The sequence below is a fragment of the Ochlerotatus camptorhynchus genome, unplaced genomic scaffold (assembly GCF_037179485.1).
Source record: "Ochlerotatus camptorhynchus isolate MF236.1 unplaced genomic scaffold, CSIRO-AGI_Acam_v1.1 ptg000322l, whole genome shotgun sequence".
In the NCBI taxonomy this organism is placed as follows: Eukaryota; Metazoa; Arthropoda; class Insecta; order Diptera; family Culicidae; genus Ochlerotatus; species Ochlerotatus camptorhynchus.
Window position 1 is genome coordinate 264689 of NW_027040810.1, and position 20465 is coordinate 285153.

Genomic DNA, 20465 nt, shown 5'->3' on the forward strand with positions numbered 1-20465 from the left:
ACTGTACCAGGGAGGCAACTTTAAAATCATCTTCAGAACTTTGTTCTGAAACCTTTGAAGTGCTTTTTTCCTGGTCGTGCAACAACTGGACCATTTTGGCACAGCATAAAGCATGGCCGGTCTGAAAACTTGTTTAAATATTAGAAGTTTATTCGTCAGGTAAAGTTTGGATTTCCTGTTTATAAGAGGATACAAACATTTTATATATTTGTGACATTTGGCTTGAATGCCCTCAATGTGACCTTAAAAGTTAATTTTTTTGGTCAAGAACTAATCCAATATATTTCACTTGGTTTGACCAGGAAATTGGAACTCTGTTCATAGTGACTACGTGACTACTACTAGGTTTGAAAAAGGAAGCTCTAGGCTTATGTGGAAATATTATAAGTTGAGTTTTGGAAGCGTTGGGAGAAAACTTTCATTTTTGTAAATAAGAAGAGAAAATATCTAAACTTTTCTGCAGTCTGCTGCAAACAACACGAAGACTTGTTCCTTTAGCGGAAATGCCTGGGTCATCAGCGAACAAAGATTTGTGGCAGCCCTAAGGCAAATCAGGGAGGTCCGAAGTGAAAATGCTATACAATATAGGCCCAAGAATGCTACCCTGAGGAACTCCTGCTCTAACAGGTAATCGTTCAGATTTGGAACTACTTACTGTGTGAGCTTGAAGTTTTATATTAAAGAAAGTTCTGGTAGTCAACAATCTTTTCGGAAAATGAGGAGAACCGTCGACCGATTTTTCAACCAACAAAAGCTGGATACATCATTTGAAGGCTACCGTGTAGTAGGTATTTCATAAAATCTCTCAGAAAAAAATCCTTTTGCAAAGACTCTCCCGAGCCGGATTGAACATCGAGCGTTCAGAATATGGAACGCATGGTCGCTTTCTTAACCCTTTCGAGGTTTTTCGTTGTTTTGAGATACAAAAATGTGTGTTTGAGAAAATATTACACACTGAGATCACCAAAGTCAGTAAAATTTTACAGGGGGTTTGAACAGCTGAAAAAGTCGGTTAAATTTGCAGTAACTTTACACGTAAGAAATTAATAAAATCGAAAAATTGAACAAAATCTATACAAATCCGGAATAATTTTTCTAATTTTTTCCCTGATTTTTATACTTTCACGAGCTCAGTAGTTCAAAAATTACCGAACAGCGGAGACCTGGATTAGTGTATAGAACAAAAGATGTTCCATATATTCTAAAATGAACGAATCTATCAAAAAAAGTGTTTGTTTAAAAACAACAGTCTTTTAATTGTTTTTCAATAGTTGATCAGTTAATTCTCAAGAATGTACATGCTCAAAAATGATGCGCACACGGAAAAGCCTAAATATGTACTGACTATTAAATGGTAGATTGCCAAACATGAGACGGACTGAAAAGTTGTGGATCACCTGGAAGAAGAGGGTAAATGTTTTCACTTAATAAAATTTGATTTGTTATGCATCCAGATTTATTTTATACAAGTACAGTAACTTAGGACTGTTAAATTGCAAAATTGTTTTCATTCATCCGAGATGAATTGATGAAAGAAGAAATCAACATTGTATAATAAGAGCACCTTTACATATTGATCTGCTTCTTTTTTTGTCATGTCTTAACAGAAATTTGAACGTAAATTATGTTTTCAATATCACCAGAATGATCCTTGGAATATCTTTAATATCTTGTTTTCAAATAGTGGAAAAATCGCGCATTGTCCGGTGGTGAAAAACGACTCGGTCGTTAACGGGTTAAGCAATGTACTCATTTTCGGTGACTTAATGCATCTAAATTTAAAAATTTAGGCTTCTCTACTACAATATAATCATGTTTCATAGTTGAAAATGCTTATTTCGGCTAAGATAACTATGTAAATCGTTAACTTCACGCAGAAGTAATACAAATAAATAGCTAAAGTATAATCATGTTTGTTTATGACCTGATGATTAAAAGTCTTAAATTAGTTGATTTGGACCTTTAAAAGTACAGTTTTCAGTTTGGTGGACAACGGTACCATATTTTAGAGGTAAGGGGCGAGTTGAGCAGTAATTGCCATATCTATAAAATTGGGCTAATTGCCATATCTATAAAATCGGGTAGTGATGGTACTTTTCAATATTAAACGTGCTTTAACGATTAGTAAACAATTAATTAACCTATGAGGAAGATGTATCGTTTTCGGTTTAAATACAAAAAAAAAGATAAACATTAAAGTCAACGGGAAATCAACAACGCGAAATTGGAAACCCTTGCGATTCTCCTCACGGTCTGAAAAGATTCTTGACTTCCAGGACTTTCTTAGCTAACGAGTGCTTTAACTTAAAACCTAAGCACACACAGTAACAGTAGAAGAGTAACCTTTTAAAGTGCATTTGTCAGTTACAATAAGTCGTAAACTGTGCTTCTTTTGTGTGGCATTTGATAAGTTCAGCATTAAGGAACAAAATGTGAAAATTTGTGTCATATTTTGGACAGTACATTTACCATCGAAAGATGTAGAAAATAACTTATTCTGCTAATTTCAGGCAAAATTGTAGTTAAATCATTTATATTATAATTAGCGGCGCCGGTGGTTTAGTGATTACCTCTCGCCCCAGCAGGCCTAGGTTCAACCCACTCGGCGCCACCGGGATGTTCTGAGGCATAACATCTCTGATCACGGGGAAGTAAAGCCGTTGGTCTCCGGTTCATGAGTTGATGGGTCGATAGGTAAGGTCCAGGTGTGGGAGCTGCCTCCCTGGCGTCGGTAGCATTGGTGCTCAGCACGGAAAACCATATCAACGGAAAACAAATCAAGGGAAAAAAAACATAATATTATAATTGTTTTTGATCTATAAGTTTACTCCAGCGTTTTAGCGTGTGCGCTAAGCGACCATATTCTTTGACGGTTTGCTTTGTATAGATTATGTTTATTTACATTTTTTTTTCCACAAACAATTTATTGAATGAGACTTTTTTTGTTTGTAACAAAGATATACAGAACATATGTAAATAAATAAAACACTATTTCAAAGTTGAAGCATGCTCCATCTATGTTCTAACATTTATGGTGTAAGCTCCTCGGATTAAATCCCGATCAAGAATGTCTGGCTACTTTGGTGTCGACGCCAGATTTAATCAACACGACTCTAAACAAACCTTTCGAAAATGATCCATACAGGGACGGGAAGTTAATCCGAGTTGGAGGCTACCGCCAATAAAGGTGTTTAAAGTATGTCTTGCCTTTCACAATTAGGTACTGCGGGTACTGCAGCGTGACGTCACGAATGAACTCAGTGTTAATCGGCTGAACCTTTTTAACAGTTCAGTGGTAATTAATTTATCTTTATTAGGGAGGCTTTCAGCCTTGGGCTGGTTCGCCTGGGGTTCAGTGGTACTGTTTACAAGCACTTAGTCGTTTTTTTCGAAAAAGAATATTCTAAAATTTCGAAAAAGAATATTCTACAATTTTTTAACTTGAAAATTGTCGAGGAACAGCGCGGTGAACGGATGTTGCTCGTGGACAGTGCAGAAGTGTGGTTTACATCTCACTACAGTCTGAAAAATTATCGAGAAAATCTACCCAAGAAAAAAGTCCACGTAAACAGTACCACTGAACTGTTATCAGATTGAGGTTAACCCCGACGGTGCAAAACCTAATATGGTGCTTGCATGGTACTCATAAATGTTATGTACAACACAAAAAGAAAAATAGTGTAAACGCACAAATGTTAGCTACTTTTCTCGTGGTTCTAGAAGAAAAAATCTTAAAAAAATGTTTTATTTCAAAGTTTGAGTGATAGCAAACGTCATTTTAACTACTCGAATGAAGTGGTTAATTCCTTCAAAACCATAAACATCATCCCGGCCCGGCCCAGCTTATGTGGTCGATGGTAGATAGTTTGACCTCTCTTTAGTCCAGCTTTGGAAAAGATCGCGATGCCGCTACAATCCGGATGAGTAGCAACCACTCGAGCAAGTTCCCAATAGGCAGGTGACGTGTTCTCGTTCTTCACCAGAACAAGGTCCCCAATCTGCAGGTTTTCCTGGACTTTCTGTCATTTCGTCCGGGGTTGAAGTGTTGGGACGTATTCAGTCCGAAAGCGTTCCCAAAACTCTTCGGTAATCTTTCGTAATTGGCGATATCTGTCGAGGCGTCATTGGTAAAGATGATAAGTCCGGTTCAGGAACAAGGTTCAATTGTAGGCCGATGATAAAATGTTCGGGTGTCAACGCCTCGCAGGAATCAACTGAGTTTGGAAGCGCACACAAAGGTCGTGAGTTCAAGCATGCTTCAATATGGGTTAAAACAGTGGTCAACTCTTCGAAACTCAAAACGTTGGTTCCCAGCACAACGCGCAAGTGTTTGTTCATGCTTTTTACTGCTCCTTCCCAAATACCGCCCATGTGGGGGGCTGACAGTGTAAAATTTCACTGTATTCCCAAACTGCTCACGTATTGGTCTACTTCGGCGTTGAATGTAGCTGACGCCAAAAGCTCTTACCTGGCGGTCGGCACCAACAAAATTTGTGCCATTATCGGACCACAGTTGACCACCATATCGAATGGTATTTTTAGTTTGCATGGGGTATTTTGATTCTCCAGAAATTTGCGATTAAAGCCATTGGTTACGTATGGTATTCTGCCTATTTCAATTGTTGGTCTAGAAATGTTCGACTGGTAACAGTTCGCACCGCAGGCAAACTTCCCATCAATTGGTTTGCTGTTTTAGCTTTCCACCGTGCACAGCGTACGCAGCCCGGTAGTGTTGGTTCAGTGCACGGTTAACAATCAAAACAACTGAGAACCCTCTCTCCGTAAAACTTCTCACCAGTATGACGCAACAACCGTGAGATATCGTCGTTTTGCTTTTCTCACTCATTCGCAATATCACTAACATCTGCCATGTGTTACCATCATATCACCGAGGAAAAATAAACAGACATATCCGGAGTGATTTGAGATTGGGGCGTGATTGCATTTGTAAACAAACACGTCAATCACCGATTTCTCGCGAATAAAAGCTCAATCTCGAAAAGTAATAACACGATGAGGTAGAGGAATGATTTCTCTATCATTTGGTATAGTTTGTTTGCGAGATTGAGCTTTTATTTAAGAAAAATCAGTAATTGACGTGTTTGTCTACAATAGCAATTACGCCCAAATCTCAAATCACTCCGGATATAAATTGACCGTGATCTCATTTCGAGCATAAATACGGTTAGGACGGTCATTCCCCTTCCAAAATCACGGATGAGGCGATAGCTGTGATGTATCAAGGAAAAAGTATTACCTGCGTTATACAATCGTATCATAACCAGTAATTATTATTGTGAGAATTCATTTCTGCATGAACACGTACTACCTGCAGTCACGAATGCTTTTTCATGGATAGAGATTTTGCAGCTATTTATTTTTTTCGGATACCGTGACGCTTGAGCTCCAAGAATAAGGATGCTGACCGCATATCGTATCCACATTACCGAAGCCCAAGTATCAAAAGATCCGTAAAAAGCAAAACCAAAAAAAAAAAATCTTGCGTAAATAGGAATTCCCCTCTAAATATTGGAATTGTGGCTAACAATCAAAGCAAGCATTGGTATCCATCAACCACAGAGCTTAACATTATTGACTGCCTAAGCTGAGTGTGAAAAGCACTGCACTATTCAATCCATTGCTCTGTGCAGACCGTTTGTACCAAACGGTAAAGGACAAGGCAATGAAAGAGTCCACAAAAACATTCTGTCACTCACGAGCAGGCGACCCCTAATAAAAATTGTATGGTTAATTTGCTTAACGACGTGTTCTGGGTATCATCCAAACCATTTGTGGAATAGTTCAATGATTTGGGTTATCGTTCGTTTATGGTTATTTTTTATTAGGGACGCACATCGCTTGCCTTCGCTCACACAGCATGTAATTGAGTCATTTTTCCATAGAAAATGTACGCTCAGTCATTCAAAACAAATATTGGGTACCATCACGGCAGAAAAACGTGTTGACTGAGCTACTGACTCGGCTCGGCTGTCAGTGACTCGTTTACCTCTGAATCATTCAGACTCTCACGAGGCAGTGAATGATGAGGCAGATGGCAGTTCATATTCATATCAAAATGACTCAATGAACCTTAGAAATACTCAGAGGGAGAGATGGGCGGAGAGAACATTCCAATTAGAATTTTTCCGAGGATTTCTTATTCTTACTAAAATAAACTTGAGAGTATTGCAATCGAACAGAAATTCAATCACCTTTATGTTTTGTGTGCTTCTCATATTCAACTAGTTTTTGGAACCAAAAACAATATTCTAACTCTATTGATTAATTGATCTTCGTTGGTTAATGAATGGCAACAAGAAATGTGCAAAATATTGCGATGCAATCAATTATTATTTTGCACGTAAATCGAATCAAAAATAAAAGTCATTTGAAATACTAGCTTCTAGCAAGGGTTGCAAGATAATTTAGGAACAAATCCCTGCTGCCGAATTGTATTTTGTTTTCTCCGCCTATCTCTCCCTCTGAGTATTTCTAACGAACCTGACTGTTTTGCGCACTGCCACAAAGAAAACTTCAAATCGTTACTTTGAAGGCGGTAGGGAACGCAATATATTTCAACAAATCTTTGCTAAAATTAATTGCAAATTCGTTTATTATTCTGTTGGAACCTGGATCGGGTATCAAGATTGGATCTGTTTGTTTTCGGACAAACGTCACTTTGATCGTATGCTTTTAAAACCCAGCTCAGGTTGAGGTTTGCACTGACAAAATGTTCGGTTTCGCACTGATTTGTGGAAGTTCCATGATGGTCCTTGCAATTTTTCGGAGCAATTCAAAAATTTAAGATTTTTCGCACGAAACGTAATAACGTTGATAAGATATTTGTGTTGACAGTAAAATTCTCGTGAGCTTGTCAATTGGGTTCTTTAAGGGTATTGAGGTAAATGCATAATCGTAATCTGCATTAAAAATGGAACCCAAACCCAAAATTTAATCGATTTTGGTACACTGGAACTATTTTAAATAAGTACGATTACATTTGCAAAAATCACCTTATTAGCGCCCCTCAGTGTCACTTTGCATGGGAGCGAGCTGTCAGTTTGTTAGTTTAGTTTCAAACAGTGAAGTTGTTATTTTGCTTTAAATCTTGATTTAAAATCGAGATGAAAGTGTGTGGGTTCGAAAAAAATATCGCTGTACTCAGAAAACGAAGCTCTTTTAGATGATACATAAAAACCGATAAATTTTTCAAAATTAAAGAACGCAATTGTGAGTTGTGCAAGTTTTGAGATTTATTAAGCATCGTAAACAATGACGCGTACGTAAAAGAGAATTGATATTGCCGATGGATCATAAAAAAAGTGAAAGTGGCTTTAATTTGCATGTTAAGAAATTGAATTTTTGAAGATAAACGGATATTTTTTGACATTGTAACGTAATAGCACCCACATATTTATTTGTTACAAGGAAAATGAAAATCCAACGTTTTCTTCAAAATGTTTCGTATGTTCTGAACTCAACAACTTTTAGCAAAAACAGGAAAATGAGTGAGCATTATTCTCACTTCCCACTTATAAATGCCCAACAGAGATGATCAGTGAGTAAATGATTTTGCTACTCTCTCCTTGTCATTTAATCTAACTTTTATGGATGGCTTTTATGAAGACGGTCTAGTGAGGTAGAGGTGTTTCCAAGTGATATGCTAGTTGACCGTCATTTCTGAGATGTGACGGTTATGCGAGGATGACCGTCAAGGTACAATAACCGTTATGATAATGCACAGCACTGGTTCAGTGTCGCGAAAACGCAGAGTAGGACCAGCATGCAGATACTGCTGGTGCAACATCGATGCTTCATGTGAAATGGTTGGTCGAAGTTTTGTTATCTTCCTCCCATACGCAGTGTTCCATCTCCATCGATGAAAGGGAAAAGTGATTTGAGTTTACTGCTAGAAGGAAGTGGTTGACCTTTTCGAAGATGTTCGATATCGATTCCATTGACATTGCCATCATCGTCTTTGGATCTGGCGTACACCACTGCTGCATAGGCTGCTTCAGACGCGTCAGCAAATCCATGTAGCTGTACCGCTTGTGGTGATTAACGATCCATCTTGGAATGCGGATGTCATCGATTAATGCCAAACTTGCCTTGATGTTGTTCCACTCCTTGTTGATAACAGCTGGCAGTGGGTCATCCCATTGTAAGTCATGCAACATGCCTACCTTGAACACACGTTCAGTTTTGGTGTCGTAAGTAAAAAATTGATGCTGCTTCTCAGTAAGAAAGGGTCGGGTGAGGCAAGTGTGCCACCCCCTATTATTTTGAAAATAAACATGTTTTCAATGCTAATTCACTTATGAAACTATGAATGGTGTTCCGTTGCAGCATTATAGAAAGTTCTGTCCAAAATGAAGCATTACAAAAATTGCAAAAAATCATTTTGTGGTGATGCGTCAAAAATCGAATTAACTTATAATAATTAGACATCATAAAATAAGGATTTTGGAATTTTCAAAAAAAAATTTTTTGTTGGCTTTAATAGAGAGATTTTTAGCCGTTGGTTAGTTTATCTCTATAAAATAGGGAATTTTCTACAATTCCTGCATTGAGACATAATTAATAATGAATAATTGAAACACCAATAACAAAGAATATATAAATATTCTCTTTAATTAGTCAAAAATAATTTTCTTAAAAATGAACCTCACACGGGGTAAGATTGCCACCCATTTATGAATAAAATTATACAAAATTGTAAAAGAAATTGCTTCATTGCCCATTTAAGTCTTCGGTAAGCTTGTTTTGACCAAATTTGACAAAACCAGCTACCGTGAAGGTACCATATTGTGCGCAGTTAAGATGTTTTTGAGATTTAAACATTACATTAGACATTTTAAAATTACATTTAAATTAATAATTTAGTAGAATGTATTGATAATAACAATCGAAACAATATATTAATATTATAGGTAAACCGATTATTGTGTCAAAAGCGATCATTTTATACATCGATATTGGGTGCCTAATTATGCGCACTTTATTGCGCATGTTCCTAATTGTGCGTACTTTTGTTCCTAATTGTGCGCAGCTAAAAAATAGCAATAAATACACTCAGGTCTTTTTTTACACGGGGGATACGTACCGTGTAAAAAAAACCTGCGAGATTTTGATTTTTCACATGCTTAAATGTTTTAAAAAAATTTTAATGCCATTTGTAATTATAGCATGCTATGGTCCATAAAGACATATTTTAAAATTTTCTGTATTTACACCAAAAATTGTGATTTTTTATTCTATGTATGCCATTCGATTACCTATAGCTTAAAACGGATAATGTGATTGGAATCAAGTCGATATGTTGTATCGTTGTCGAGAAATCGTGGAAAACCGTGTAAAAATAACCGTGTAAAAAAACCGCGCAAATAAAAACAGTGTAAAAAAAGACTTCAGTGTAGTTGGAATATAATGTTATAGCATATAATTTTTCACTGATTTTGTTGATGGAACTGACACCGACGGTTTGAAAAAAGCCCTTTCAAAAGGATCTTTAAATTTAATTCTTTAAATTCGGTAGACTCTTTGGATTGCTGTAAGATATCACTTGGCGCATTATGCATGATGGTTTCCGGCTGTTGCATTGATGTTCCAGGACCCGGGGTGAACTGTTGCTCGACTGATGCATATCTCGAATCAATATTACGACGGAACATAATTGATATTTGAATATTGATTACGCATTGCTACCGTCAATATATCATACATTACCATTCATATCCGACTCTTCAAATCCGTGAAATGTCTCTTCTGGTTCATGCTCGATTTGGCTTGCACAAGCATCTCGTTTTATTTCGCGCCACACGTATCACTTATGGGTCAGGACCAAACAGCATTTCCAGAACAACATGTGAAAAGGGCATACAAGCTTTTTGTAAACAAACCTTCTTATGCCCTTTTCTCGCCACCCATACGACACCAACGCAAACCTTTAACATCACCGGGTAGGGGACACTTTCCCCTTCCCGATGATATTGCTGGTTTGCGTGGGCGACCTTCGGTTGGTGAGAAAAGGGCCTACAAAGGTTTGTTTACAAAAAGCTTGTATGCCCTTTTCACATGTTGTTCTGGATTTGAGTAATCATCCTCAAATCTTTTAAAGTGTGCAACCTTAAGGTAGGATTCTAATCCATGCAATGTAGTATTGGCTTCGTTGGCTTCAATATTTCGATTTGAATTGGTTGCCGGTTCCATTGGACTGCTTCCCATATCCGCTGAGGTTGATTTTTCCTGATTCTCTTTTGTTAACAGCATAGCATAGTTTACTGCATTATGATTCCACGGATAAAGACCACACTTCCGGAATCCGTTGGTCAATAACGTTGTACATATATTGTTTCAAAAAAAGATTTGAAATGACATTTTGAAAAAATCGTAAACAACTTTTGACGAGATATAATTTGCATTACATTGCTGATGTATGAAGACAATAATATGAAGTTGCAATACGGTGTAGAAACTCCTATAAATATCCACTGTTTGGCATATATAGAACGTACAATTGTTAAGGTGGCACTCTTGCCCCACCCGACCCTACTTGAGAAGACGTTTGAATGAATCCGTCCAAGGTTTCAGCCAGCCAATACACTGCATTCATCCCGACGGCCAATTTGCAGTGAAAACTTTAATTTCACAAAGTTCAAAAGTTCCGTGCGAAGAGTATGGAAATCGGAAGTGGTTATCACAATAGGGGGAATCTTTTCCTTCTTGGCATTAAGCCGGGAAAGTTTACTAGATTTTTTCTGGATGATGGATCATTCTCATCATCCGTGAGAGCAAAAAGCAAATTGATCCGCTCGGCAAGAGAGCACGATGCGGACTCAAGACTTGACCCTTTATTTTTATCGAATTTCAATTAAAAATAAAATATATATATTCAGGGTGTCCATCCAACCGGGAAATCCGGGAAAAATCCGGGAATTCGGATTTACCGGGAAAATGCGGGAAAACCCAAATTGCACCGGGAAAATCATATATACTCATCCCAAGTAAAAATTTTGATTTTATATTAGTTTTGTAGGCCATTATTTGGTCTTGAAGAATTAAAGGATTCTTTAAACTTATAATGTTACTTGGAATCAATCAACTATATAACACATACATCATTATATTCCCTTGCTTACAACTTTCATATTATTCTTTTCTCTCACTTACGGAGATGAACTAGCCTACGACTAAAAATCTCCTAAATAAAGAAGATGATTTTTTTTTCTCTCACTCGCAATTTGTTCGCGCCCGGATCAAGCGGTGATTTTGTCGTTGTTCCTACTACGATAGCTAAATTTATAGAATTTCATATGGTGTCATTGGAATGCATATGGTGTCATTGCTTGAATTCTTTTGCTACAGTTTTTCTAGTGAAGTAGTACTAGTATAAAGGCTGAGCGAGACATATCCTGTTACGAAGCTACTTCAATATATAGAAGCAGATTCATGCCATCTAAAACTCTTTGCAAGCTCCGATCATGCATGGCATGCAAATGTTCGACACCGGACATAGAGACTTTGTGCTAACCAGATACCAAGATTAGGACATCTTTGAATACCGAGGTTAGTCAGTAAAACATAAAGATCTGAATCCAAAATCATGAGTTAAAATCTCACCCGGATAAAGCACGAATGATCTGAGAGTGTGAAAATTACTATAAATAAAAAATACTTTTCTTGAAATTTTGCTAAGCATTCTCAAATTATACTCTTGGAATCCTGTTAAGATTCTATTAAGATTATTTAAAAAAATCATCATTGGAATTTCCTTGCATTTCTCTTCTCAATTCCAATTCTCAATTGAGAATAACATATTTTGACCTTACTTCATATTTTTTATTTATTTATCGTCAATCAGTATAGACCGTTTTACAATAGTTCTGTTGCCTTACATGCTATTTAAATTCAAACGTTTTATTTGAAATTGTCAATAAATGTAAATTACATATACAAATATCTAAGAAATAAAAATTGTTTTAAGCTTACTGTATCTTTAGACATCGTTAGATCTATACGTTCACAATAATTATTATAAACTCTCATCATTCTGTTAATTGGTCCATTTTTACCATAATTCGTTCTGTGAGGTGACATTTGAAATACATTTCGAGTTCTTAACATGCGTGATGGTACGTAAAAATTTAAGCTTGCTAATATTTTTTTCTGAATTTACACGTTGTGAGATAATATCATTAACAAAGGAAATCATGGAAATTTCTCTTCGTTTCTTAAGTGTTTCAATGTTTATCAACATGCAACGGGACTCATAAGAAGGAAGGGGAACAAAGGTCCAGCCTAGTTTCCTAAGAGCAAATAACAAAAACTGTTTTTGAACTGATTCTATACGATTTATATAAGTTTCATGGTATGGAGCCCAACCACGCTGCAATATTCGAGAATTGATCTCACGTAAGCTATATAAAGTGTTTTGATGGTATATGGGTCTTTAAAATGATAACAAAATCTTTTTATAAATCCCAACATATTATTTGTTCTGTGAATTGTGGTATTCACATGATCTACAAATGTCAACTTCGAGTCAAGAATTACTCCTAAGTCCCTAATTTTATCGCACCCTACAACCAACTGGTTTCCTAGAGTACATGTAAAATCTAGAGTAGTGTGTTTTCTGGAATAAGATATAATATTGCATTTTTTTAACATTAATGTCCAACAGACTTTTAACGCACCAATTGTAGAAAACATCAATTTCATTTTGAAAATGTAGCAAATCAGAATTGCTACTTGAATTTCAGAATTGAAAGATTTCCATGTACAGTTTCATATCTTCAGCATATATGAGCACATTTAAACGATTTAACACAAACTTCACGTCATCCACAAATAAAATAAATAATAAAGGACCTAAATGAGATCCCTGTGGAACTCGTCGTCCAAGGAATCGCTTCAGGGACGCCAGAAAGGCATCGGTGCTTAAGTCGGAAACCGTCACACCAAAGTACAACTGTCACACAATTTCCCGGAACTCCATATCCAGGGCAGGTAATACCTTCAGAACTAATCGTGTCAGCAGGAGAGCGGCGCAAAGTTCTTTCCGTGGGATGGAAAGATCGTGAAGAGGGGCCAACTTGGATTTGCTTGTCAGTAGGCGGAGCTTCGCTGAACCATCGTTGAACAGGCTTCGTAGGTAGATGCAGGCCCCGTACGCCACTGTTGCGGCATCGGAGAATCCGTGCAATTCGAACGCGACCACTCCTTGGAAAGTCACGCATCTTGGGATGGCGATGTTGTGCAAATGCGACAACGAAGCTTGAAGTTCTTGCCACTCTTGCGCCGTGTCTTCATCAATCGGATCGTCCCATCCGACCTTGAGCTGCCACAACCGTTGAGCCATTAGTTTTGCCAATATGATGACTGGAGAGACCAGCCCAAGAGGGTCGAAGAATTTGGCTATCTCCGAATACATTACCCTCTTAGTAACACGTTGTTGTAATGGCGGCGGTTGCTTCGGATGGTTTGCAATGTACAGCGTATCGGCATTCGGATCCCAGAGCAAGCCAAGGACCTTGATAGCTTCGTTTACACCACGTTATTGGGAGTTCGAGCACCATTTATGTATCCGAAAGCCTCCACGTCCTAGGAGTTGCTTCAATTGTTGTTGAGCTTCGATTGCATCTTCCACCGAGTCTGCGCCGGACACTACACTGTCCATGTACGTCTTCTTCTTTACAATGCGAGAGGCGATAGGAAAAAACTCACCTTCTTCCTCGACGAGCTGTATCAGGCGTAGGTAACGGTACACAGTTCCAGAACCCGTAGCTTCTGCGACGGGTGTGGTCTCCAGAAAATTCTGAGGAAACGTCGATCTTGAAGTGCTTGCAGTACCTGCCGGTACATCTTGGCAACGTCTCAAGAAAAGGCGATCTTGAACTTTCGGAAGCGTAGGACGATGAAATGCAGATCATTCTGCACCACAGGACCGACTTGCAGGACTTCGTTTAAAGACAGCTTTTCAGATGACGACTTGGCACTTGCATCGAACACGACACGATATTTTGTGCTCGAGTTGGACGGACGCAGTACAGCGTGATGTGGAAGATAATACCTCTGCTGGTTGGGAGGATCATCAGCTTCATTGATTTCACGGCAATGTCCGAGAACCTCGTACTCTCGAACGAACTCTACGTATTGCGCTTGTAGTTCGGGATTGTTCATCAGTCGTTTCTCCAGCATCAGGAACCTCTTCAGAGCTGAAGCACGGCAATCGACGCACACGAACTCGATTCACTTGCTATGCTTCGCGCACGATGGGCACCGGCAACAGCGGAAGCAGTTTGGTTTTGGCACTGTTTGCTAGCGTAGCTCGTCCGTTTTCCCCACTCGGAAGGCGTAAGGCAGTTCGATCCTTTTGGTAGCACTGGGCAAACTTTCGGGCGAAAGCTTCTTCAAACGGCTCGCTATCCGGTTCGTGATGGACCAAATTGATGTTCGGTCTGGGAAGGCACTTTCTCTTTCGGCAGTGGACTGTATCGGTAATGACTGTATCTAAATCAAACTCTTTGAGCTCTGAAAAGAGCTGGGGGGGGGGGGGGGGTTCAACGCTTGCTCCGAACCAGGGATGTGTGCTGGGTAATTATTCAAACGGCGACGGCTACGCTAGTAACTACTTTTATTCTTTACTTCTTTTCTTTACAAAGGTTTGCTTTCTTCTGCTGCTGATGCTTGCTCGTGGCCGGTCAAAAGGTAACTGAATTCAGTTTGCCTAATGGGTGCTACTTTTATAGAAGCGCGCTGTCTGCGCATGGTGATATGGACGTCGCTGATTGGTTAGTGTTGTTTGTCGCTGTTCGTCAGCGGCGATTGTCAAGATGGTTGGTTCACTTTCGGCGGAGACGGAACACCCATAAAATTGTATTCTCTACAAGTCCGGAATCAGCAAATTTCCATTCCCAGTTTTTTTTATATAAATTCTATGTTTAAAATCATGAAATATTTTCTATATTTTAAAATCATTAAATGTTTCTCGGACTGTGAACATACATTCTAACATATCTTAAATTATTTCACGCTTTCTTAATTTGTTTGAATTAAAGATAACGAATTACTAAGTACCAGCATTAAACAAAAAAAAAAATACAACTTTTTTGAAGATCGAGATTTTTCGAGAAAATTTTCCTCGTTCCAGAATAATGATAATTATTGATACGATCCAGAACACTTGTCTAGGTTCCAGAGTTATGAATCTCCTCTACCAGGGGAACAGTTTAAAGAGACGTTAATAGACGGAAGCAGAGTTATGAAAATTTGTTTATGTTTGAAGTTTTACAGAAGTTTCTATATTCTAGATCTTCAAAATTGCTTGTCTTAAAATTGACGAATTTGTCCAAGACGTTGAACATTTTTTTCTGCGTCTCAATATTTTTTTCAATTTCAAGATTTCCTTATAAATTTCTATGTTCAATCTTTCACATCCCGAAATTCAACCAATTTGCGATCTGAATCTAAATTCAACTTATTCAACGGTTGGTTTCCAAAAAATCGTGGCAGAAAAATGAGTACTGTGTGAGTATTTATTATCCAATTAATACTGATTTTACCGAAAACAAACTTATAAGATCCTTCAACCATTTGTTTTATAAAAAAAAACTTGTAAAATGCTCGTGGTGGTTTGAGAATTTATAATATTTGTCAAAACGAATCGCATTCAACGACAGATTAGATTCATATCTTTAATATCTTTCCGATCAATAAATGTCACTATTGGTCACTTTTTTATTGTTTTAAAGTCGCTATTTGGTCACTTTTTTCGTTATTGTAGTCAATACTATTGTATAACCCACTACCAGCCCTGCATATTGTAGAAAAATTCTGCTGACAAAATTGTATCATTATCTCTAAAGGGTTATTTTTGAACACCTTTTTTGTTTAAGGTAGAGTTTTTTTTTAATAACCGTGAAAAACCGGGAATTGAAAAATGGAATTTGAATGGACACCCTGATATATTTTTTTTTTTTCAATAATTTGTGACGTTTTAAATCTTATATTCAACAAATAAATCCGCAATCCTAATGCATCCCGAACTGTGCTCAAATGATGTGCAGCTAATCGCCGTTATTTTGAACCGAATTAATAAATTTCATAACATTTATCTTCATTAGATCCACGACGTCATCAGCACCCGTAAAATCAAGTACTACCATTACTGCTCGTACTTCGTCCACTGTGCCTCCAGCTAAGCCACGAACGGTACCATCCACAGTAAGCAAACCTGCCACATCTACAACAACAACGACTACAGTTACGAGTAAATCCAGTTCGAACGCTATCACCAAAAGGTTCAGCACCGTTGGGGTAATCATAGTAAGCTTAATATAGTACCAAATAAGAATTCACATTGTATTTTTTATAATTAGACTGCAGCACCTAAAGCACCGACTCCAACTGCAACAACCAAGACGACAACTGCTGTGAAGACCACCAATCCAGTTGCCAATCGTACATCTACGGTTTCAAAGCTGAGCAGCACTACTGTCACAGGAGTACGTAAAACTACAACCACATCGCCAACCAAGAAGCCAGTTTCATCGCCAGTTACAAAGACCACACCATCATCCATTAAAGCTCCTGTATCGATGAAAATTGCTGGTTTAAATCACACCAATGGCAAGGTTTCAACTGAAGTTGCCACTACCACTGATCTATTGGATCTCGACAAACAATTTAAAAACGATAACAATCAACTTATTACAAATAATGGCATTGAATCACAAATGATGGTGATCGACTCGGCCGGCGACTAAATTGTTGTTCCTTTTTGTTAAGTATCATTTTCATATTTTTTTTTTAAATTTTGTGACAAAATGTGTGCACGGCAATTAAACTATTATATATCGATCAAAAAAGCACAATAGAATCTTTATGATTATTACATTACACACAGTGATACTAATTAGTACATGTAGTCCTAAGATTCCGCTTTCCAGTACGTCTGGTTTAGCATTTGAAGATGCTTTTGTTTTTTTTTTCTAAACAATCAAATGGTAAACAAAAAACGAAGTGTTCAATTTAAGAAGACTAGGCTATTCAAGTAACCAGTAAGCCAGGTATATCAATAACTAGGCCATGCATGACTAATAAGCAGTATTTATATGGCCATTTTAGCGATATATAGTGGTTACTTGGATATTTTCTGATAGACGTAAAATGAAATTAGGTGGTGTCAGTCCAAAATGAAAAGCTTTCAGATCAATTTTCAATCGCAATGGTCTAAAATTATTTATTTATTTAAAACAGCTTAGTCTGTTTACTACTTGAAAAAAAAACAGGGTAGCGTCGGTTGGTCTCCTGGTACCAACAATAATCGCCCTCGACATGATTCCTTTGGTGACTTTGGTGATGTTCCTTTTTCTCATGTTTCGTACATGTACTAGAAATTGTGGATCATATTATTTAAATATTACTCAACTGCGATTCCTAATCAGCTTTAGGTGTTAGGTTAGTTGCAAAACAAGTTCATTGCAAATAGAATTAACAGAACATAAAAAACTACACGGAATTTCGCCAAAATGTTTTACTAGACCTTTTCTTAGATCACAGATTGGTTAAGCATAGAACATTGGATATTTTATTTGAAAATTTGTTCCATTTAACATTGATTCTCGACAATTTGCCTAAATTCTACGCACGTGTGGTCATTTTGTCGGTATGTTTTGGAAACATTGCAATTCTTCCATTTGAAATTTGCAATTTAAAAATGATAATGATGGATAAATGAACGCGTAAATGTTGTCGCTAATACTGAAAAAGTTCTTTCGCGTTTAGAATCACGGTAACCCAGGAAAGGTTGTAGGAAAAGTTGCAATTATCCATTTAATATAAAAAACGTTTTCTGGAACTATGATATTATGATCATATTTTTTAATTGCAAGTTACAAGAATAGGTTGCAAAGTATGTGCTTCTGTCAATTTCCCTTCTTGAGAGTCGAAATCCTCGATTTTACCATTTTTCACTCACTTATTCTGTGGTTATAAAATCGAAAGCGAAATTTACAGGTTTTATGTGTCAAACACATAGCAACCGCTTCTTGTAACTTACAAGTAAATCAAGTGATTTAATTATTCCGAAAAACATATTGTTCTGCGACATGAGCATTTGCAAACTGGGTTGTGTTGTAGGTAAAGTACGGCAAACTAACTGTTTTAGTGCTGCTTGTAACAGATTTTCAGCGATTTATATAGCTTGTAATAATTAATGTTTGATTGAAATATTTTAAATTCTTATTTAAACTATATTTATTATGATTGCAATTTCTACTCGAATCGTCTATGAATTTGATAACAATGTGGAAAAAGATGACACTTGCACAATTTCCAATTTAGTACCAAGTAGGTACCAAACAAAATCATACACATACGGTTTAAAGCTGACTGATAGTCTGTCGCGTTTGACATAAGGACGTTTAGCATAAGGACGGTTTTTGCATCACGAACATTTGGCATAATGGACATTTGGCATAATCGATATGATTCGATATATTTTCGGAACCAACAGCTAATTTACAATCTATGATTATTCCTTTTTTGAATGCTGATCTTTCTTTCTCAAAACCCAAACAGTTCTTCTGTGAGATATTAGGGCTTGGAAGGATAGCTCATGTTTGAAAGAAGGAAAAATCTGCTGCAACAATATTAGCCAAAGCTCATAACTAAAAATGTCCTAAGCGGTCACGCACAATCCATGAATATTCAAAAAAGGAAGTGTTTCCTTCCTTGTTAAATATTAGAAAGAAAGAAATTCTCTTCTTTTTGAAATATTAAAGAAAGGATTATTTATTAAATATTTGAAGAAGGACATATTTTTACAAGTCACTAGAACAACAATTCTATACGAGCAGCAATGAAAAGAAGTAAATCGTTGGTTGTAAATTAACTTTTAGCATCGCCGATTCGTAATGAATATGCCAAAGGCCGTTATGTCTAATGTTCATTATGCCAAATGTACCAGACCCGTAGCTTCCCTTAACGAAAATCCGAGCAAATTATTCAATTAGTGATGCGATCGACAGCATTTTATCAAGTATGAACCATGCATAAAGCTTACATGCACTCAACGTAAACTTTGCACTACATACTTATATTGTAGATCATTCGCAAATCGAATCCAACAAAACGAAACCTTTACAGCGAAGTCCTCTCATAGTAGATAAACGGTGTTTTGCAATATTGTGCTCATATAGTGGGTTTTTCTTTATTTATACATCAACTAGTAATTTATTTCAATAATAACGAACATTATCATCAAACAGACTAAGTTTCAACTAAATAAAAATAATATCATTCTTTGTCCCATCTTTGGATGTTTTTTAGGATAGTTTAAGAAAATGCTTGAAACACGCAAACCAACAATATCATCGGTTAGAAAAAATTCTCCCGATAGTGGTATTGGTTTGCGTGGGCGTTCTTCGGTTCGCATGGAAAGGACATTACAAGTTTTGTTTACAAAAGCTTTTGTGTCGTTTTCAAATGTTACGCCGGAGTTTATCAGCTAGTCTTACAATGTCTGTGTATCGAAAAACGCACAAAACGAATAATAACAACAGGAAAGCTGTAACACGAAACAAAGCAAACGACACCATTTAGGCCACTTTTGATTAATTTTCGCTTGCTATGTAAATGTGGTAATACTGCAAATAGTGAATATGGAAAATCATACTGAATGTCCACTTATGAATACACTCTGCAAAAATATGGTCACGTTAAACTAAATTAATTATCTAAAAAAAAAAGCATTTTTGACATGCTATAATTTGCGCATATTTTGTTGCTAGAAGTCATTAATGTTACTGTTTTATTCGTTGAACTTATAAAGGACTGCTACTATTACACGTAAAGTATCGACCAATTAATGCCCGTAGCTAATATTGAAAATCTTTTTCAAAAATAGTAATTATATTTGCAAATTATGCAAATATTCGCGTTAAATGGAACCATTCGAACAACCACTCAATCATGAACGGAAAATCAGAGAACCTTAGACTGGCAAAAGGACTACAAAATATTTCAGTTATCATATTACGACGATAGTGGATACAAATTTGTTGATGCTAGTAAGAGAAAAGATTATAATATTTATCGCTTGGTTGTGTATTCTTTAACATTTGAATTTTTAAAGAATGATTATTGGAACTGATATATAATTTAACACACCATTACCTTATAATAATAATGGAAGAATAATAACAATAATATACTTATGCTTGCAATTTTACTTTGAATGCATTAATAATGGAACAGAACGAAAACATCATAAAATGATCCATATAAAGAAACGTTTTTACTGTTAGTCAGTTGTAGAATAAACAGGATCAATAAAAAATGGCGATGATTCGACCGATTTTCCATTGTGTCTCTATCTTATTTTAGTGAAAGCCAACTTACAATAAAAGTCACATAAAACATCCTCAAGATAAAAGCTAGAAAGCTGTTCTAATGTCCGTCTCTCC

The 20465-nt window shown here is 36.8% G+C and overlaps 1 protein-coding gene across 1 annotated transcript in view; it reads left to right on the forward strand.

Moving 5' to 3' along the window:
* The window catches only part of LOC135707878 (mucin-2-like), a 245024-nt gene extending 224794 nt beyond the window's left edge, over positions 1-20230 (forward strand). Inside the window, exons 12-13 of the mRNA XM_065229782.1 lie at positions 16122-16314; positions 16377-20230. Coding sequence (XP_065085854.1) covers positions 16122-16314; positions 16377-16763 — 580 coding nt within the window. The 3' untranslated portion in view covers positions 16764-20230. The remainder of the gene's footprint in view (positions 1-16121; positions 16315-16376) is intronic.
* The last annotated feature ends 235 nt before the right edge of the window (positions 20231-20465 follow it).